General features: G+C 48.6%; 2 protein-coding genes and 1 long non-coding RNA gene across 6 annotated transcripts; 2 read left to right on the forward strand and 1 right to left on the reverse strand.

The window, feature by feature from the left end:
• Positions 1 to 271: 271 nt before the first annotated feature.
• On the forward strand, positions 272 to 10,688 carry LOC138207926 (ribosome-binding protein 1-like). The gene is made up of 16 exons (XM_069165510.1): positions 272 to 938; positions 3,920 to 3,967; positions 4,191 to 4,733; positions 4,880 to 4,993; positions 5,156 to 5,591; positions 5,678 to 5,757; positions 7,379 to 7,501; positions 7,607 to 7,675; positions 7,776 to 7,940; positions 8,203 to 8,321; positions 8,653 to 8,718; positions 8,813 to 8,914; positions 9,440 to 9,590; positions 9,737 to 9,848; positions 10,158 to 10,271; positions 10,509 to 10,688. The coding sequence occupies exons 1-16, from the start codon at positions 540 to 542 to the stop codon at positions 10,592 to 10,594; spliced, it is 2,727 nt and encodes a 908-aa protein (XP_069021611.1). The 5' UTR covers positions 272 to 539; the 3' UTR covers positions 10,595 to 10,688.
• Positions 10,689 to 11,679: 991 nt separating this feature from the next.
• On the reverse strand, positions 11,680 to 17,797 carry ubald2 (UBA-like domain containing 2). The gene is made up of 3 exons (XM_069165517.1): positions 17,548 to 17,797; positions 15,327 to 15,380; positions 11,680 to 14,158 (listed from the first exon to the last, which is right to left on the reverse strand). Exons 1-3 carry the CDS (start codon positions 17,665 to 17,667, stop codon positions 13,805 to 13,807), a joined length of 528 nt encoding a protein of 175 aa, XP_069021618.1. The 5' UTR covers positions 17,668 to 17,797; the 3' UTR covers positions 11,680 to 13,804.
• LOC138207932 (uncharacterized) lies at positions 16,903 to 20,324 on the forward strand. Of its 4 annotated transcripts, none has more exons than XR_011179054.1 (3): positions 16,903 to 17,119; positions 18,799 to 19,035; positions 19,933 to 20,324. It is a non-coding gene; the product is annotated as an uncharacterized lncRNA (long non-coding RNA). The 4 variants fall into 4 exon arrangements; XR_011179053.1 differs by having other exon boundaries at positions 16,904 to 17,130; positions 20,093 to 20,324; XR_011179051.1 differs by having other exon boundaries at positions 16,904 to 17,119; positions 20,093 to 20,324.
• The last annotated feature ends 1,006 nt before the right edge of the window (positions 20,325 to 21,330 follow it).

The raw sequence follows: 21,330 nt of genomic DNA on the forward strand, positions 1-21,330 counted from the left end.
CAGCGCGAGGTAACATCAAAAGAGAAAAACACAAAGTACAACATCTGGTCAAGCTTACAAAAATTAAAGCATCGCTGGCGGACGATAATGAGAATATCTCACCAGAAGCTGTGGAATTTGAGACCAACGAGTATATTAACGTGGAGAACGTAACTGCTGTAGTACTTTAATTTCAATTGAACACAATTGTTTTGTCAGAATGCTTATTTTGGTATTTGTTTAACTTTTACTCTGAAGGTTAAGAGACTTGCATTTCCGGTAGTTATGTGTAGCCTGGCAGCTGGAGCTCGTTTTCCTCAGAACAGTATTTACATTGGACCGTCAACGTGCAGGATTACCACCGCTGGTGGGATGCTGGAGCCGGTAATTGGCTAACTAAGGAAGACCAAAGAGACATTTCTTTTATTTTATTTTTTTTCCTTATTCAGTGTTTTTTCTTTAGTTATTTATGAGGGAACGGTCATTGGAACACAGAGACGGCGGTTAGAGTGAAGTTTGAGAAACGAGTCAACGTCAGTTCAACGGTTTAACGGTTCAACATGTCGGAGGACATCAGCCTGTTCGACCTGTTAAATCTGTCCATCGGGACACCGCAGCGGGGTTTTGTGAACTTCGACGCCCTTCACCAGCTGCTGCTGTGCGTGCTGAAGGAGCTGGGTCTCCAGGAGAAGAGGATTCTCTTCTGTAGGAACTCCCCTCCCGGCCACGGACAGCATGACGCTCCGCCGCCTCTCACCGATCCGGTGGAGGCAGCTGAGGAGGAGCGGAGCCCGGTTCAGGGGGATATCTCCGCGGTGAAGCAGGAGGCTCAGCCCGGGAGCAAGCGACAGGAGCGGACAGCCTCTTTAGCATCTCCCCCCGTCGTCCGCGGCTCTCCGGAGGACGACCTGCCGAGGCTCCGGTCCCGAGTGCAGAGCTGCGAGGCCGGCGTGACCGAGGTGAGCAACCCCCCCCCGTAGTCTGTAGGCAGCAGCTCGGTCTTTAAACTGATGAAACAACTTTTTATTTTTTTTTATTTTGGATGGTAATGAACTTCCAGATTCCACAAATGCAGCTCAATAATTTTAATTTAACGTAATTATAAATGTACTCAAATATTAGTCAAAAATAGCTCATTATTTTTAAATATAATACTTGATTCTCCCACATTTCAGAGGGAAACGTTGCACTTCAAACTCCACTAGGTTTATTTTACAGCATTATTAGTTATCTCACAGATGACTATTTTACATAAACATCTGCAGCTTTTAACATATGATGCATCATGAATCCATCAGTACTGCTAAAATTATTTTTCATCCCAGATCTGATTGAAATAGTTTTTATTTGTGCTTCATTTGGTGGTGCAGGTATCCTGAAACACTGACAGCATGTGTACTATTCACTGTTTTAATGAGGTTGATTTTTGCTCTTATGTCACACAAAACTTGAATATGCATCACCCGCTGACACAAAGTAATTTTTTTGGTATTGTTTTCTTTTTCAATGTGAAGATTATTTCTCATTTAATGAAAGAAGTTTTCAGGGTGTAAAAACAGTAAAACAATGCTGTCACTATTTCAGTTTTTTTGCTGCTAAATGTAAGGAGGAGGGACGTCTCACAAAATTACCTGCAAACGATCTTCAGACACTCCAACAAAGATGGAACAACGTCAGTCAGAGAGAACAGAAGAGGAAGTATCATCTTCGGATATAGTTCTTAAATCAAAACAACAGTCAGAGGAGAAACGGGAGAAAGGTCAAAGGATTTTCAGGAATTCATTTGGTATTCAACAATGTTTGAAGGCTAGAAAAGTAAATAGTTAGCCTAGCTCCCCTCGGAGTAAACAGGTGGTCGCCATGGAAACCGGTCAGCCAGTAGCAGCTCTCAGAGCAGAGAGGAGGGAGATGAAGCACCGGATAAATGTCCTGCAGCTGCAAAGATGTGTGTCCAATGGGGACGTCGTCTCAGAGGCAGATTAAAAATATGTGAAGATGAACGACGACCTTTTGCTGACCTTCACTCGCTGCACTGAGCCAAAAGGTCAGAGGTCAAGACAGGGAGGCCAAACTGGAGGTCTTTAAAGAGACGTCCGTCCTGCTGGAAGCAGCGGTGGACCGTAGGAGGACCCGTGTCCCCTCTGACAGTGAGGAGGAAAGACAGGGGACGGACATGCAGTGGATGTTCGTCGGTCAGGGACTCGAACCTGTGACTCTCCCTGAAGTGTTTGTGTCCTGATGATGGGGTTTTAGTAGAGGCAGAGGACAGACAGGACAGACAGGACATGAGGATGACAGACAGGTGGAGGTCTGAGCCAGCCGGGGAACATTTCAGCCGCTGATGACGGATCGGAGGACAAAGGGAGACGGGCTCCACCCTGACAGCTCAAATGACCTCTGAGTGTCTGCGTTCAGGTTTCTGTCATCAGAGGACGAGCGGAGAGACCCGGACCTGTAGACCAGTGGTCTACCTCTACCTCCACCTCCACCTGCCCCCCCCCCCTCCTCCCTCCGGTAATGGAGGGTAATGACCCCTCGCTGAGTTGCTGTCAAGGTCTGAAAGGCTCTCAGGTGAGCAGCAGGTGAAGCCCGTCTGAATCATTCATGTCCTCCGAGGGCTCGGCCCGGGTCGGCCGCTGACGACATGACCCACCAGGACTAACCTGTTCACCTGTCAGAGGATTAAAGACACACCCCCACGTCCTTCCCCCTTTAACAACAGTCCTATTCAGTTAATGACTGACTGTTGTTAACGAGGTTTAAACAGTAACAGCTGAAGTGTTTCCTCCACCTGCAGCTCGTTGTCTCTCCTCTGAACATTTGAAGAAATGATTGTTAATCCACCTACATGAAGACCTGCTGTTGTTATTTATAGATCGGAGAGTCTCAGGTGTTCAGGCTCAGGCGGTATAAGCATCCTAAAGGCTGCGGATATCAGGAAAATTATCCCTGATGGAGCAACGGATGTCTTTTCCCGGATTTAAAGCTGTTACAGTAAACTGATGTCATTCTCTGAACTAACACACTCTGTTGTTTGTTTTTACCTTCATCACTGGTGATTATTGATCATATACGTACGATATTCAGACAGCATCAATATTGAGACATTTTCTCATAAATTATGTAAAATTAGATTTTCTCCATATCAGGGAGGTTGCGATTGAAGTCGTGACATTTTTGCACTTTAAAACAATTGTTGTGTGCAGTGCAGGTCACACAACCCGACTGGAAACCTGAGGAACACTAAGCCCCGCCCACCTACACCAGAAACCTGACTGCACCCCAGGCCTGTCAGTCAAACATATGTAGAGTCCTACATTGTAATGAATGATGAAATTATTTCCAGAAGAAAACACTGATCAGAAAGAGGGAGTTTATCTAATGATACCGTGATGAACTGATTGGAAGCAGCCCCTGGTGGCCCTCCGTGGTATTACACGTTAGGAGTTTTTCTTCTGCGGTCGGTCGCCCTCCCTGATCAATGCCGCCGCTCTCCGCTGACCTCTGACTCGCATTGTGACTGCACTCATTAACAGGCTGTTTGAAGGCTTGCGGGGGGTCGTTCTGCATCGCTTCATGTCCGGGCACATTCGACGAGTTAAACTCCACCTCGCAGGCCGCTCAGGAATTTCCTTTGTTTCACAAGTCAGCATTTGTGCTGCCAACAAACCGTCAGAGGCGTCAACGAGCCGATCATCGGCCTGAGACGCTGCAGCAGCTTCATTTGTCTCCCAATGTGTCCTCTTTGTCCGCTGTCGCCGGGGTCAAAGGTCAGAGGGACTGTCTAATGAGAAATTCTTTTGGTTCAACATTAAAGTTTCTGTTTTCTTCCCAGACCAGAGTCCTGGGGACCAGAGGAAATGTGCAACGAGAAGCAGCAGCTCTTGTCATTGTTGTATATAAACGGTGGATTAGTTTTAACTGTGTCTGTCGTCTGCAGGCGATGAAGCTCATCCAGGAGCTGCAGCAGCACACAGACCATCTGAAGGTGAGACAAATAAAATGCACCCTCTCTGAGGAAACGACCGTGATATTTCTGACTTCATTATTGAGTCAGATCAGACTACTACTACTAATTTAAGACAGTTTCATGATTTTTAAATTCTCATTTGAGGTATATTTAATCCTATAAAATCTTCCGGACCTCTGAGGTTCTGGTTCTGGATCACCGGATGTGAACAGAATGAAGTCTTCCTCTGTCTGTTGTGCAGGTGGGCGGGGCCCAAGTGGACAGGGCCCAAGTGGGCGGAGTTCAAGTGGGCGGAGATCAAGTCGGTGGAGCTCAAGTGGACGGGGCTCAGGTGGATGGGGCTCAGGTGGACTGGGCTCAGGTGGACGGGGCTCAAGTCGGCGGAGATCAAGTCGGTGGAGTTGAAGTGGGCGGAGTTCAAGTGGGCGGGGCCCAAGTCGGTGGAGCTGAAGTGGGCGGAGTTCAAGTGGGCGGGGCCCAAGTCGGTGGAGCTGAAGTGGGCGGAGTTCAAGTGGGCGGGGCCCAAGTCGGTGGAGCTGAAGTGGGCGGAGTTCAAGTGGGCGGCGCCCAAGTCGGTGGAGCTCAAGTGGGCGGAGTTCAAGTGGGCGGGGCCCAAGTCAGCGGAGCTCAAGTGGACAAGGCTCGAGTGGGAGGGGCCCAAGTCGGCAGGGCTCAGGTGGACAGGGCTCAAGTGGGCGCGGCCCAAGTCGGCAGGGCTCAGATGAAGGCGGAGACTGCGGTGGAGAAGTGCTCCCACCGTGTCAACGCTCTGGAGGAAGTTGTGGTGAGTTTCCCTGTCCGACCTCTCCGGGGTCATAGTTTAATATCCAGGTAAACACCAACTTCTTGCTGCAGGATGTGGGTAGAGCGGCAGATCAACTTTGTTGTTGTTATTATTGTTATTATTGTTGTTGTTGTTGTTGTTGACAGAGATCTCTGAGGGCTTCCTGTCGGAAGAGCCTGGACCCCAATCACCCGGGTCGGTTCATGACCTGGGAGGACATGGAGTCTGCCCTGCGGGTCAAGAGACATAAACCTCAGCAGGTGAGGAGTTCAAGAGGAAACAGCTGCTTCTGTTCATGACGTCACAACATGATGTCCTCGTCCACGCTGGCGTCTTTAAACACGTCCTGCTGACGTCGGCTCCATCATGAACTCCACCAGCTCTCTGAGAGAATCTCTGAGCACCTGCTGTTTGTTTTCCAGGAGCTGGTGAACTCAGGAGTTATTGATCCGGACGGGGTGAGCGGACCTTCACCCCCCCCCGGGGTGACCGGACCTTCACCCCCCCCTGGGGTGACCGGACCTTCACCCTCCCCCTCCACATCCCCCCTCACCAGTCCGTCCCCTCCCCCTCAACCCGACCAGCACTCCGTGAGTCCAGCAGGATCTCCCGTGAGTCCAGCAGGATCTCCCACGAGCCTCGGAGACGAATCATCGGGGGCCACAGAAACCCCCTCCGACCTGCCAGGCACCCCCCTACAGGCCGACGCGGCCCGGCCCCAAAGGACCGAAGACCTCACGAACATCGGCAAACTGAGAGACCGGTTGGAGCTGCTGGAGGGTCGGGTGACGGCGCTGGTGGAGGTGAAGCTGGAGCGGACGGAGGTGGAGCAGCTCAGAGAGCTCGTCAAGAGCACAGGTAACAACGGGTCGGCAGGTATCAGACACAGTGTCTTGTTCCTTCAGCTGCAGCATGTAGCCAGTAACTTCCTGTGGTGCGTTCAGGCTCTCAGGAGAATGAACTGAAGGAGGAGCTGCACCAGCAGAGGGCGCCAATAAAAGACCTGAGCAGCAACATGGAGAAGGTAAGAGACAGACTCCTCCCCCTCAGCATCGGCACCACTCTGTCCGCTCTGTCCCCTCTGACCGTGTGACAGGTCTGTCCGAATCCGGACCAACTGGAGGACAGGACGATGAACCTGAAGAGTGAGGACAGAGACAGCAGCTCAGAGACAGGTCCACTCAGTGAGGGTCAAAACAGCAGCCTCTTCAAAGAGCTCAGACTGCAGGTGTCCTTGCTCAGGTAAACACAAACGGTCCGGAGGAGCCAGAGGCACATGCTGATCCTCTCACTCATGTTTTCAAACTTCACAATCATGACACAGCAGCAGAAAGTGGTCCAACAGATATTTACAGACAGTTTTTAGAGTTTTATTCTGCGTCCATCTGATAAGTATAGCTCCGGTAATCTGAGAGAATCCAGAAGCTGCAGCTGAGATCCTCAGAACTCACTGACGGTCTTACCTTCGTGTCCTCGTGTCCAGGAAGTCAGTGTGGAAGCTGGAGGAGGACGTGACGCAGTTGAAGTCCTCTCAGGCTCTGAGTGCAAAGAGTGGAACGGACAGACACCTGCAGGATCAGGTCAGACAGGAAGTCATGTGACCGAGGGGTCAGTCAGGGGTCACACGGTCTCATCATGTATGAACACGGCTGATGTCCTGCAGCCGTGCTGCTTGTTTCTCCCAGTGGTCACTAACAGTACTGCAGCTAAAACATCCGGCAGCCCTAAAACTAATGAACAGACCTCGTTAATGAAAGAGACATCTGTCAGCTGCAGAGTTTTACTTTTATTATGTCTGAGCAGTTAAATTCAGTGTTCAGGTTCATCACAGATTAGACTGGAGGATCTCCACTTCTTAATAGACCCACACATTCAGTCTAACCTGGGCTCTCTGACTTCTGACCTCAGCTGGACGACCTACGGGGCATGCTGGAGGACATGATGAAGTCCCTGACCTCCGAGCTGTCCGTCAGTCTGAACAACGAGGACAGACAGGACGAGGCAGGGAGTCAGTCAGAGGATGTCAGTCAGAGTGCAGGGAGGTCGATTTTCAACAGCAACATGGGGAACATCAGCAAGAAGGTCTGCCTCCTGTTGGAGCACTACGAGGTGCTGCAGGAGACCGTGGACCGTCTGATCGAGCAGCAGGAGGCAGGCAGAGCAGTGACACTGCAAGGACAGGCAAGACAAGGAACCAGGGAGGAGACAGGGAACCAGGGAGGAGACAGGGAACGAGGGAGGAGACGGAATCAGGGAGGAGACAAGGAACGAGGGAGGAGACAAGGAACGAGGGAGGAGACAGGGAACCAGGGAGGAGACAAGGAACCAGGGAGGAGACAAGGAACCAGGGAGGAGACAGGGAACCAGGGAGGAGACAAGGAACCAGGGAGGAGACAGGGAACCAGGGAGGAGACAGGGAACGAGGGAGGAGACGGAATCAGGGAGGAGACAAGGAACGAGGGAGGAGACAGGGAACCAGGGAGGAGACAAGGAACCAGGGAGGAGACAAGGAACCAGGGAGGAGACAAGGAACCAGGGTGACAGTTAACTAGACAGCAGGACAGACAGGCAAGAATGTTAACCAGCAGAGACTTCTAATCTTCTGTCTGTGTGTGTGTGTGTGTGTGTGTGTTTGTGTGTGTCAGAGTGTGCATCTGGTGAACAATGTTCAGAAGGCGATCCATCAGCTTCAGTCTGACTGTGAGAAGCTGCAGGAGAGTACGAGGAGTCTTCATGACGACAGCAGACAGAATCAGAATCACATCAAGGTGACACACACACACACACACACACACACACACACACACACACACACACACACACACACACACACACTGAAGGATGGAGAGATCATTTCTCTTGTGGTGCTTCAGGAGCTGTTGAATGTGACGGAGCAGCTGGAGGTGAAGAAGGCCGACAAGCAGATGGTTGAGAGTGAAATCGTGAGTGAGCTCCTTTCAGTCTCCAGCCGGGTCGAGCGGTTCTGGTATTAGGAGGAGGAGTCCGACCCGACCCACTAACACCCTCCTTCTGACCTCCCAGAAAGCAGACAAAAGTGCTCTGGAGACCAAAGTGAGCCGGCTGCAGTTCGACTTGGCCACAGAGCAGCTGACCTCCATGTTCCACGAGCTGCTGAGCAAAGTGTCGGGTCAGGAGCAGGACTGGCAAAACATCGTGGACCGCCTCTCCACCGAGATGGAGCGTAAGGTGGGGCAGCACCGTCAGAGACAGCTGATGGTTTCAAGGTTCAATCTTCATTAACTCATGTTTCTGCTGCATCAGTTCAATTTCAAAACAAACTGGCAACTAACACGTTTTCCATTTCTTCAATAATTCAGAGCAGAAAAACATCCTGTAGTTTACAGCTGAGCAGAAGAAACATCTGAAAAGAAAGGAGAAATAAACTTGTCTCACCAGAGCCGTTGTTTTCCTGACGTGTTGGGGGTCGTGTGATCTGATCTCACCGCAGCTGAACCGGATCGAGCTGGACTCTATGAAGAAGCAGCTGGAGGACCGCTGGAAGAGCATCCGTAAGAAGCTGAAGGCCCAGCAGGCGCCAGACCATGATGACGGCGCGGGGCTCAAGAAGTGAGTGACATCACGCGACACTCGAGCAGAGACGGGACAGGTCCGAGGTTTCTCTTTAGAGAAGTGTTCGACCTATACTTTCTGTCTAATTCAGATGCTCGTCACAATCACACAGGACAGTTTTTTTTTATCCTAGATTATTTCTGCTGATTATTCAGAGGATAACTTCAGTGGTCCGGGACACATTCAGGTTCTCGCAGATAAAAGAAGGACACACGAGTGCCAGACCTCCTTTTGATGTGGTCTGAGCAGATCGGATCTCGGCATGCGTCCTGTAGAGTCTGGTGAGGACGGTGATGTCTGTCTCTGTCCCCCCCGCCCCTCCCTGCAGACAGCTGGTGGACAGGTTCCACTGCCTCTCCTGTGACCGGCCCGTGGTGAAGCAGATCCCCGGACCGTGAGTCAGCACACGAGCAGGATGGTTGTACGTGGAGGACGTGAGGCTTCGTGTCTGTCCTCTAATCCTCTTGTCTCTCTGTGGGGACTTAAAGACAAACGCTGACGCTGCCCTCCACTCCCGCCTTCCCCGCCCACAAGTCCATCAGGCCGTTCACCGTCTACGCCCTGGAGCAGTTCCGCCAGCACTACAGGAGGTGAGTACCTGTCCTCTGTAGACCTGCGGGTCCCGGTGAGTCCCCCCCAGTGTCTGCTGTGTGCTGTGAGCTGGTGTTGCTGTGTCAGCCTGAGGCCAGGGACCAACCGCTGCCACTTTAAGGTGGCTGACAGGAGGAGGGAGGAGCTTCAGAGGAGGGAGGAGCCTCAGAGGAGGGAGGAGCTTCAGAGGAGGGAGGAGCTTCAGAGAAGCCATGGGGCGCCATGGAGCCAGACAGAGAGCTTAGAGAGGAGACAGATTGAGAGGGCCGGCAGCCTGGACAGAGGGAGCCTGAATGTAGCAGCAAGACAGCCGTGAGTCAGCGAGGACAAAAGCAACAACATCATCAGAAATACACGCATGGACCTTTAAAATGGAAACAAAGCAGTGAAACGTTTAGTTTATTTTCCTCAGCAGATTGATGAGCTGTCAGTTGTCTTTAGTTTAAAAGCCTCCTCGTCTGACTTTAAACCAGACAGACGTCCTCTGTCCTTTCCCCTCACTTCCTGGTCTTTGTCTCCGTCAGCGAGCGTCTCTCTGAGCTGACGGACTGCTCTTACTCGGCCGGGTGGAGGAGCTGCGGGGGGAGTCACACCTACACATTACCCGGCCAGCGGCGCAGCGGCCTGCAGTACGTGAAGCAGCACATCCAGGTGGAGGTGGAGGGGGGGGTTCAGGTGCGGACAGACAACACACATCCAGGTGGAGGGAGGGGGGGGGGGGGTTCAGGATGAAGGTTTTCTCTTCTTGCTTCTGTTTCATCCTTCCACGTTCATGTATCTGTGTGTGTGTGTGTGTGTGTGTGTGCGTGCGTGTCGGTCAGTCGGAGGAGGTGGACATCGTTGGTCTGGACGGTCAAATTTACAAAGGTCGCCTGAACGTCCCGTCTGTCAGAACCTCAGAAACTAAACTCCCAACGATCTCAACCAAAGACGGTAAACGTTCATCAGACGCCGCCTCATCACACTGTAAACACCGCAGGGAACTTCTGTCTGTTGATTCCTGCAGCACTTTATACGATATATGAATCAGTCACAGATAATCAGAGGAGAATAATCACAGTCTTCAAATCACATAAAAACAGACGTGCAGCAGATTAAAACATCAGTGTGATCATAATATCAGAGCAGATTTATTCCTCGTCTTGTCAGCATTAAAGCGACTAAAACGAACGCGTGTTGTGAGCTGCAGCCCTGCGGGTCGGTCCTCGTTAACCCTCCTCATGTTTCTGTGATCGTCCTCAGGACCGTCCAGGACCAAAGATAAAGCCCGCTGCTCCCCGTCTCTCCGACCCGTCGTCTCCCCGGAGGTCGGACACAACACGCCCACTCACCTTCAGGCCAAGAGCAGCCACTCAGGTGAGTCCCTCACGCAAGGCATCGTCCTCAGAACCGGGAGGGGGAGGTAACGCCAGGGAAGTATGGTTACTATGGCAACGGAGAGCGACCCTGCCAGAGCAGGACGAATTAAGAGAGAAGAGCGACACGTCGTCAGAGAAATCAGTGAAATGATGTTCCTATGAGTATTGGTTGATGTGATCAGTGTCTGTCTCTGCACCCCCTGTCCCCCCCTGCCCCTCCCCCCCGTGTGTCCAGCCTCCAGCACCTCCCCTCTGAGGCCCGTCACTCCGGCTGCAGAGAACAACATGGAGCCTCCAGGGGACGAGCAGAACGACAAGTAGGGGGCGACGGTGAGCTCCACACCCTCTGGTCTGTCAGGAAGGAGCTCTCTGAGGAAAAAATAATAACAGTTAATAAACCTGAGTGAAAATGTCACTTCCTGTTGCTCCGGAGGATTCTTCCAATCAGTGAGAGTCAGAAAGGAACCACTTTCTAATGAGACATACTTCATTTAACTGAACTTGTTGTTTATTAAAGGATCAGTCTGGTGTTAGTCTGTATGTTCCCAACAAATCCAGCAAGACAGAAATGTTATTTAATAAAAGCTCAGCAGTTTCTTAAACAGTTGCTCGCTGTCGCAGGAAATGTTGCACAAAACAACAGTAACTTGTGTTTCTGAGGCCTTAAAAAAAAAAAGTCTGAAAAAGTCTTTAAACACATTGTGGACATCAAGAAAAATCCAAATTATCACCAGATTTATCCTTTAAAGTTTTATTATGATGACACTTTAATAAGGCTTCAGTTAAATACACCCCCTGACGACCCAAAGGACTCCTCTCTAACGTTCACTGGTGAACCGTGACGTACGAAAGTGTTTTAAATCCTCAAGCTGCGAGAGAAGACGCTCGTCTCTGCCTCTGGATTTAAAGACACAAAACCCCTCCACGTGTCGACGTGTTGAGCCGGCAGACAGAAACGAGGGAGCGTGTAGCATCACGAGGGGGGAAGAGCGTCACTACGAGCAGCAGGAGGGGGCGCTGGTGAGTAAACCTGAGAGCAGGAGGGAGGTCACCTGCTCACAACTCACTTCCTGTTCAACAGCGTGTTTCTGAATCTGAGACGAGGACCTCACAAGTCCTAGAAAACTAACGGGCCGTTTTTTTTAAGGTCTGAAAAACAAACTTGAGCTCAGTTAGAAGTGAAATCAGATCTGTTCTTTAATCTGCCAACCCCGAGTTCACACAAGGCTCCCCGACTCGTGAGGTTTGTTTTTAAGAGTCTTTGTGCAACTTCCTCTTCACTACCCGTTTCTCTGTCACACTGATGAGAGACTCGGTTTGACCCTGAGCTGTGACCACTCCCCTCCTCCATCTTCCTCTCTCGACGATCAAAACTGAAACGTGTTCAAGACAGACGGAGGCACAGCCAGTAGATCATAACTTGTTTTATTAAACATATAAATACAAATCGAAACCGAGGAAATCAACGCAAAGTACTGTAAATAAATCTCTAGAAAAGATCAGAGCAGAGAACTTCTGAGTGTCCGTGAGGAAGTGCATCGCCGTCCCAAATAAAATGGGTCTTTAAACAGGAGGTCAGTTTTTGAGTCACTATCTCAAGACATCTGTTTGTTCTCTTTGGTGACACCGGTGGTGATGAGCAGGAACTGCAGCTGTGTTTCTGACCTTCCTGTAAGTTTGTGATGTCACATGTCTGCCCTCCGCACCGCCTACCGTCCAACCTTTCGTGAGGAGTTCAAACTGAGTGGTCGTTATGTCGCGGAGCTAACAAGCTACAAGACTGAAGACAACCTGTGATTGGCCTGATGATGTCACTCAGAAAAGAATCAGCCAATCAGAAGATCACGACCTCACTGAGATAGACAGGTCAGTTGAGCAGGAACCAATCAGACGCACAGGAACCACACAGGCATCCAGGAACCAGACGTACAGGAACCAAACACACGTACAGGAATCAATCAGATGTAAAGGAACCACAGTCGTATAGGAACCAAACAGACTTAAAAGAACCAATCACACATTTGAGAACCAGACACACAGGAACCAATCAGATGTACAGAAACCAGTCAGAAGTAATGGAACTAAGCAGTCGTACAGGAACCAATCAGATACACAGGAACCAATCAGAAGTAAAGGAACTAAACAGCTGTACATGAACCAAACAGTCGTGCAGGAACTCGCAGGGAACAGCTGATTGTCTGTGAGGAACAAAGTCCTGTTGTGTCCCTGATGTCGTCCATCGTTTCTCGTGATGGACACAAATCAAAGGTGATCTTTAACAACGTTGTGACACAAATTTTTATTATTTTTTTTATAAAAAGAGTCTCATTGAGTGTTTAGTGGATCTGAGTTTCAGCGATCTGACCGTCCATCCAGCTGGTGAGTCCGAGTCTGAGCAGAGGAAACATTCAGAGTCTCCGTCACACAAATCACAAGAGTCTGGACCTCACGGGTCCGAACCAGGTCCAAACCGGGTCCACAGCAGAGACCCTCAGATCAGATTTGATGAGCGTCTCTGTGACTTCGTCCTCCGTCTTTTATCTCCAGCCGACTCGTCTCTTCTTCTGCTCCTTAAAATCTTGCAGCTCTGCAGCGTCACACGATCAAATTATTTCTAATTATTGCAGACGGTCTCTTCCCAGCTTGTCCGTCTCCGTCCTCCAGTTTGAACCTCTCCTGTTTCACCGTTTCGTTTTGAACTCCTCACAGACTCCGGACGGAAAAACATCAAACCTGCTGCTGCAGTTTTAAACCCATCTGACCCAAACAAAGATGGCCGCCAGAACTGACACAAGAACCATCTGCAGTGAAGGAGACACCGTACAGTCCGTGTTTCTCTGCACTGAAAGCAATTAAGGTTATAAATGAATAATTCATTTTGTGAATTAAAGTCTGGATGAATCATGTTACACCCACAAAACCTTTTATAGAAACAAACTGATGATTTAAGAGTCAAATTTCGTTATGAAATGATTCAATAACGATGAAAAACACTTTCTTCTGTTAAAGAGTCTGAAAACATGAACGATATTTAAACCCATCCGATCCATCATTCACGTTTCATCTGTCAAATCCTCTCACAAGACAACCATCATTGACATCATCAAAGACAGAAACAGGACGTAAAGTTTTCAGATTTTGGTTCTTTGAGCTCAAACAGTTTCAATGTTTTCCGTCCAGATGAAGTTTAAATCTGTGAGGTTGTTTATGTGTGAAGGAGAAGTTTAAACTGGATTCAGACCGACAGCAGCTGCTCGTCTTTATGGCTTCAATCACACTCGGCGTCCTCATCCTCCTCACTTCCTGTCACATTATTTCTACAAAATAAGAGTCAAAATTGGAATAAGACTGATCACAAAGCACTTGAACAGGTCACATGGCTCCTCAGAGGTCCGGCTCGGACCGGACCGACGGGTGATGAAGACGAGGAGTAAACAGCAGTAGGTCTTCCTCTTATTCCACAGGTGAACACCCCCCTACCCCTCCGCACAGACTCATTGCCCCCCCCCCCCCACTCCCGCCCGCTCGGTCTCATCTCTGTCCTTGCAGCGCGGAGACGACGGGGGGCTGCTGGGGGCCGCTGGGCTGAGAGACGGGGGGCCACATGGGAGTCTGTTGGAGTTGGAGGTGGTAGTGGTGGTGGTGCATGTGGGGGCCGGTGGGCGACGACGGGGGCAGCCAGGCCGGCTGGTGGCTGGGCGGAGAGGAGGCCCAGAAGGAGCCGAAGCCCGCCGCCGCCGAGGAGGAGGAGGCCGGCGGCGAGCAGGCCATGGACCCCTGGGGGGGGGCCGCGGCGGAGGACTCGGACGCACGCAGCTTGGAGAACATGGTGATGGTGTCGGGGAAGTTCGGCGGCGTGGCGGGAGTGTTCCTGGGAGTGCACATCTGCAGGGAGCACACAGGAGATTTCAAAATAAGAGCTGTGAGGACATCAGGCAGTTTAATCTTCATGTGACTTCACAGTTTCAAAACATGTGATCAGCAGCGACACACGACCGGATCAGTGGTTACTAAAATAACCTCGGATCAATGTTCTGCCGCTCGATCGCCGACGGATCACCGCAGCTCAGATACACAACTAAAGGGAAAATTATCGTCTGCTTCACAGGAAAATCAGGAAGATGGCGGACACGGGGGTGGATAGGGGGGGGGGGGAAGGTCACTGGTAAAAAAAACAAAAACAGGACATGAAGTGAAATGTGAACCTTGTGGCCTCTGTGACAACATGATTGAAAGTGTGACTTTTAAGGTGGAGAGCTGCTGCAAACAAACAAGGGATCAGGTGGCAGCCAGAAACAGAGAGAGGGAGGGTGGTGTGGGGGGGGGGGAGGGGCACAGAAAGACAACAAACTGAATAGTAACACAGCTTCATTAAAGTCTGCTCTTTAGCTTCATTAAATGTGCAGTGAAAACGGAGACACTGCAGGACACCGGTGTCTCCTGGAGTCGTGACGTGTTTCTGACAGATCACAAGTTCACGCATCCTCATTTCGGTGCAAAGCTGCTGGACAGACCGCACAAAGATGGAGACTTTAAAACACAAAGAGTCTCAGACAGAAAAGGAAAACAAAAGTCTTCATCAGTCTTCCTCTCAGTGACATCACCTTCTGCTCTCTCTAACTTCCTGCTACCTAGTACATGAACACCTCCCCCGGGCCAGGTGATGTCACCCAAAACAAAAACAAACTCACCCCCCCCCCCTCTCTCTTTCTCTCTCTCCACCCCCCCCCCCCCCCCCTCTCCACATCAGGCCCCTCCCCCAGAGAGAGACCTGCAAGTACTCCCACTGACAGAAAACAGACTGATGTCAGAACAGCAGCTGCAGACTCTGATCAGGCAAGTCCCAGAATGCCTTGCAGTTTCTGGGGGTGGGGGAGATTCTGGGTTACACAACAGTGGGCTGGAGGCTTTTTGAGTTTTCCAGTGTGTGAACAGACAGCTGGACAAACTCAATGTAACATACTGCTGCATTTTAACCTGTAAACATAGATTCTACCTGTTTAAATTGGAGGGGCACTGAGGGACACTGAGGGACACTGAGGGACAGACTTACCATCTGGTGGTGGGTGGGGATGTTGGCCTCCTGGAAGAAGGAGCTTAAGGCAGTCTGCAGACAGAAAGAGAGAGAGAGAAAAGAGGTGTTCAGGGTCCAGGACATAAACCTGGATTCTACCAGGACATTAAAACAACCTTGCAGTGTAGAAGTAAAAACATTTGTGTCTTTGTCCTGCGACCCTACAGAGGAAGAACTCCCCCCCCCCCTCCATCTCCCCCTCCCTCCCCTAGGGTCAGTTAAAATCCAGCAGTCACATGACCTCGGGGTTAAAACCATTATCTCCACACTGGGACGTAAACCAGAGCTGACACCACCACTTTGAAAGTTTCTGTCTCAGGACTGTGGTCCTGAAACATGAGCATTTGTCCCGCCTGAAGTTCAACAGGATATTTTCACATTCTGGACTGTTTGTTCAGAGAAATATTCTCTCTGTAAACGGGAACCGTTGTGTTTAAAGAGGATGTAATGCGGTCGGAGAGGAACATTGTGCGACTTTCTAACAGTTTACAGATCAAACTCTCCCTGGGGAAACCAGCTGTGAATCAGTGGAAAACAACTGAGCCGTTGTGAAATGTAAACACGGGCTCTTGGCTCCGCCTCCGCTTGTGCAAACAAGGAAGTGACTTCTCCTGTTGTTGCTCCACGACCTCTGACACAGAACCCACAAGACCGAACATGAACGCACTGCTGCTTTTTACATTTTTTTTTCTCTTTTCCAACACTCCCATGATTGCAGCGCAGTCACACACACACACACACACACACACACACACACACACACACACACACACATATACACACACACACACACACACACACACACACACTCCTGCGGCTGTTTTGGTGCAGGAATGTCGTCTCAGTTTAAGTGTTCAGGTTTGTATGCTCGCTAATGTCGCTCGGTGACGTCACTCAGTCAGCTCACGTTTCCTGCTGCTGTAAACACCACCTGTGAGGGGGCGGAGCTGAGCCTCTGATGGAGTAAACACCGGACAGCTGACGGAGTCTAAATCAGCGGACAGAGATATTGAGGAGAGGAGTTTGCTTTGTGACTTTTGACTTTCCTTCCGAGTGATGACGCCTCAGTTAAACACAGATTAATAAACAACAACAACAACAACAGCTGATCATCAACACAAACACCCATCGTTTAATCAGTGTGGAAAACCTTCAGCTCCTCATGTTGATCGATCCGTCTACAGATTGTTCCCATCATTGATCTGTTTACATCACCTGTTCAATGACGTCATCTGGTAAAAACAACATTTCACCTGCTGCACCAGTAAAACAAAAAAACAAAAAAAAAACATCTTTAACCTGCTTTCCTGGCAGCCATCTTTGTTTTGGTTCAGAAACAGGTAGAACTTCTTTTACTGGTTCAGTGGAGAAAAGATTCAAGACAGCAGGAAGTGTTTTTTTTTTTTTTTGTGTGTTTTTTTAAACCGGTTAATGAATGTTCAGAGGACCCAGCGATCAGTCAGAATGACACCAGCAACACCCTTTCACAATAAATGTTTAACATTAACGTCACCATGACTTCCTGTCATTTAAATGTCCGGTGTGTGAAACCGGACCGTGATGAAGGTGGACAGCTCGTACGTGACAACAGCTGGAAGGATAATGAACGTTAATCAGTCTATATTTAACCGGCCCGGCCCGGGATCGGTGTCAGGCAGTCTGACCTCTTCATCTGCTCCTGGAAAACCACCCAACAGGCGCACGAGGGAGTCCAGCGGGGCCCCGGGCCCGGTTCTGATCCGTCACCATGACAACAGACAGGCCCAGTCAGCGTTAGTAGCGCGTGAGCGGTGCACGCGGGGGGAAGAGGGATGTGTGTGTGTGTGTGTGTGTGTGTGTGGTGGTGGTGGGGGGGGGGGTTGTTATCGGGCCTCGTCCGTTAAAAGAGCTCCGCGTTCACAAAGCATGGGTATTAAAGTGGAGAAGAGCGGCCCGGCCCGAGTGATTTGAGGCGGCGTTACGGCCCTGCTGGGGATGTAAACACAGACGGCGGAGCACCACGTCCTCACAGCGGCTAGCCGAGCTAACGCTAACGTCCGGGGCGCGTGGCGCCGAGGCACGGCCGGAAGCAGTCAAAAATAACAGGCACGAGGACCTAATTCATATCTTTCCGACTGATCATGTGACAGTTGGAGGATTTGATAAAAGAGGGGAGGAGGGGGGGGGGGACGTGCGGTGTGAGGAAAAAGTCGCGGCTCACCTCGAACTGCCAGTGGGCCGCCTGGAGAAGCTGCTTCGCCTGATCGGCGGCGCAGCCAGCCGTCAAAACAAACTGGTTGATCATCACCTGATGCCGGAGTTCCTCCATGTTCACCGACATGGCTGCTTCCCGCGCAACACGCCGCTTCCCCGAAACCAAAAAAAGTACAAAAAAAAATAAAAATAAAAATAAAAAAATAAAAGAGGACTTGAATCGACCCCCGCAGTCCGTCGGAGCTGCCTGCTGCCTGTCCGCTCCCCAGCGCCGAGTCTCCGCAGCCTCGAGCAGCAACAACAATATTTTCATGACGTCACCAACAACAAAGAGGAGCGCGCCGCCGATTGGACAGCTCCGCGGCGAGATAGTAGTAAGCAGGCGCTGATTGGCTATGAGGAGGAAGGGTTTAAATTCACCAGTGCGCTCGGTTTTATGTCTTGAGGCAGTCTCGGCGGGTGGGGTCAAGTAGGGTCCGTGCGAGCGGTACCCGCCCGGGCCGCGGTGGTCGCCTGATACAGTTACACGCGCGCTATAATTCATGACCGTTACACTGAAGTAATGCGTTTGATTGGATGTTTGGCGTGAATTCAGAGAGCTGATTGGCTGCTTCCTCTGGCTGCTACATGAACCGCACACACACGTGTTTGTTTTAGATATTACATCCTTTAAATGAAGTCGTCATGAAGAGAAGCCACTGAAAGAGAAGAACGTTTTAATGAATTATTATTAAATAATTTATTTATGACCTTTATTTAACTGGGTAAAATCAATTGAGAACCAATTCTCATTTACAATGATGACCTGTCAATATAATGTGCTATATTGATTATGTTTATATATGAGGACAGATCAATTGATTTCATATTTGTTTTGACATATTGACATTTCTACTATATCTTGCTGTAACAAAAATAATTGAAGGTCTGATGGAGGTCAAAGGTCGTCCCTCTGCAGGCTCTCCTCAGTGAAGGGGTGCTGCAGTGGTTCAGGGTGGAGACTACTGTTTCTTCTTCTTCTTCTTCTTGTGGTTCAGAGTTCAGTTTGTGCATCTCATTGTGCTTTTCTGTTCAGTTTCAGTTTCTCACCACAGTTTCACTTCAGTCAGGTCGTAGTAACGTCCAAACACTTCAATCTGCTGTTCAACAAAGATATTTAAATACTTGTTTTATTTTTAAAGAACAGAAGAGAAAAAAAACCTGTTTCTTATGAATTATTCTAAATGATGAATCACCTCTTCTTGTAAATAACTTGCAGGATGGCGCCTACAGACCACAGCTTCTTCAGAGGGAAGTGAAACATCAAACGTCACGTTGTCACGATGCTTCCTGCTTCCTGTTTCTGGGGTCGCCTCGGGGTCACTTGAGCCCCAAAACTAGAGCACACGGCGAGGAGGCGAAGCTGCAGCAGTCTGTGGTGAATGATTGACGGCAGCCTAGACTTTGAGATCAGCAGCACGCATCGTTTTCTTCACAAAAACACGCACCTGAGAAGGTGAGAGGAAGAAGAGATGAATATTCATCGCTGATGAAGAACCAGAAACATGCAGTTAAAGTTTCGTTTCATAAGGAAAATGTGTTAAAAGTTAAGTAATTTAAAGCAGAAAAAAGTCCCTTTAGAGAAAATCTTTTATCATGAGTTTATTATTACTGATGCGTTCAAGTAAAATCAGGATTTTCCCGTTATTTCTAATTAAATGCTGTTTTATTTGTATTATTTACAATAATTTTCATGAAATCCAGCGTTGCAGCTGATGACGTTTTAGTCCAAGTAAGAGTCGAAAAACACGACAAATATTAATCAGATAAATCAACAGAAAAACTTTTTAGATTATTGTTTAATCTTTTCAGACAAAAAAAAACCTGACATAATGGCAAATATAGTGAGACTCCTGCGTTTAAAACTGGAGAATTTAAAGGTAAACTAAATGTTTATCAAAATAGTCAGGAAATAAAAGCAATAAAAAACAAAGTAAATCACACTGTACAAGCAGCATGGTGAACGTCTGTTGGGTTTTGTTCACGTTTTTAATGTGTTTACTCATCTGCCTGTGAACTCTGGGGATGAAACGTGATATATGAACGGTGTGTGGCGCCCCCATCTGGCCAACCGAGAGCATTATAACTGCAAAGGCTGAAAAACAACACATTTTAAACGATTTCTCTCATAAAACCTCTGTAGGGCTGCTTTAATAACAGCAATAATAATACACTGCAGTTACAAAGTGTTAACATATATATATATATATATAATATGAATAATAAAACAAAATAAAATATAGCCTCAATATAGTCCTTGAAGTTGTTTCATGTGTTTGGGCTCATTTTGAGTCTCTTTGTGGATATTTAAAGTCCCACTTTGATCAGTTTGTGTCTCCATGACGTCTTTCAGGGGACGTCCTGCAGTCGGTCCCCTCAGTCGTGCTGCGTCCTGGTCGTGTCCACCAGAATTCAGCCGCATGTCTTCTGCGTCGAGTTCGCTCCTCCCTGACCCTCGGCGAGCTGAGGTTACTGTGCTTGGCTGCTCCCTCTCTGACCTTTGTCCTCTGCAGGAGGAGATGCGACGGGTGGCCGTCTGAAGACTCGGACCTGGAGGACGTGTGTCTCGTCTGGAGCAAACAAAGACGAGTGACTTCAGAGCAGAAACAAGAAAATAAATTAACAGGAATTTATTTTTCATACTTTTTAACACTGGTAATACAATAATATGACTCTTTGTTTATTTACATCCCGTCACAGATTATTTCTCTTTTAGGCCACAAAAAAAAAAATCACAATTATGTAGATTTTTTTTTTTTTCTTTTTTTACAATGGACTCTTCTTTTTTAAGTTGTGCTTTTATTTTGAAGAGTCTCTCCATTAAGGATATGACTTCCTGTTTGTGGTCTGGTCTCCTTTATGGCTGCAGACTTAAGGAGAAGAATCTTTTATTGCTTTACAGTTGTCTTTGTGAGTTTTATGTCTCGCTTTTCTCCTCCTCTGTCGCACGAACAAAAGTACATTCCTTCACACACACACACACACACACACACACACACACACACACACACACACACACACACACACACACACACTGAGGTGACGCTGCTGTCATCAGTTAATAAAATGTCTCCTGATGATATGACATCTTTGATCCTCGTGCATCACTGTGTATTTTACCGCAGGTGGAAAAAAACAAACTGCACTTGTTTCAGAGGTCAAAGGTCAAATATAAATCTGCGGTTGTCAGACAATTCACAGGAAGAAGAAGAGTCCGGTTTCAGTTCTTGAATTTGAAAGTTAAACCATTTAAAACAGTTTCCAGCCAAATAACTTTGGTTTCATCTGTTTGTTTTGTATTTTATGAACTTTTTTTTTTTTAACGTAAAATATTCATTTTAAAAGTTACCAGAGCTGTCAAAGTAAATGTAATTGAGCGAAAAGTTGAATATTTAGTATAAAATACCATAAAATGGAAATAAAGAAAATATAAACACCTTGAATTTGTACTAAAATCAAATGGATGAAAGTCTTGAAGCTGAAAATTCAACCGGAGCTTCATTCTGACATGTTTCGTGAATAAAATCATACACGCTTCATGTGTGTTGTTTTTTTTTAATATGGAATTCAGTTTTTGAGTCACGCCTCCATCTTTTACTCTCCAATTATTTTAATCTTTCAGGTTTAATAAAACTCTGATAATCCTCCAGTCAAAAGTCCCAGCAGGTCCCCTGCAGCGGCCCCGGGCCTCAGTTTGAGAACCTGCACGGTTGACTCGGAAGAGTGATTAAAAATGAAGCGCTATGGAAAC

Source organism: Embiotoca jacksoni, unplaced genomic scaffold (genome assembly GCF_022577435.1).
Source record: "Embiotoca jacksoni isolate LCO1_2020_lvr unplaced genomic scaffold, fEmbJac1.0.p SCAF_34, whole genome shotgun sequence".
NCBI lineage: Eukaryota > Metazoa > Chordata > Actinopteri > Embiotocidae > Embiotoca > Embiotoca jacksoni.

Coding starts and splice junctions, on each gene's coding strand:
- LOC138207926 (XM_069165510.1), top strand. CDS start 540: ATGTCGGAGGACATCAGCCTGTTCGACCTGTTAAATCTGTCCATCGGG. Junction 939..3,919: donor GCGAGGCCGGCGTGACCGAG/GTGAGCAACCCC, acceptor TGTCGTCTGCAG/GCGATGAAGCTCATCCAGGA. Junction 8,719..8,812: donor GTGAAGCAGATCCCCGGACC/GTGAGTCAGCAC, acceptor GGGGACTTAAAG/ACAAACGCTGACGCTGCCCT.
- ubald2 (XM_069165517.1), bottom strand. CDS start 17,667: ATGTCGGTGAACATGGAGGAACTCCGGCATCAGGTGATGATCAACCAG. Junction 15,381..17,547: donor CGGCCCACTGGCAGTTCGAG/GTGAGCCGCGAC, acceptor TTCTGTCTGCAG/ACTGCCTTAAGCTCCTTCTT. Junction 14,159..15,326: donor TCCCCACCCACCACCAGATG/GTAAGTCTGTCC, acceptor TGCTCCCTGCAG/ATGTGCACTCCCAGGAACAC.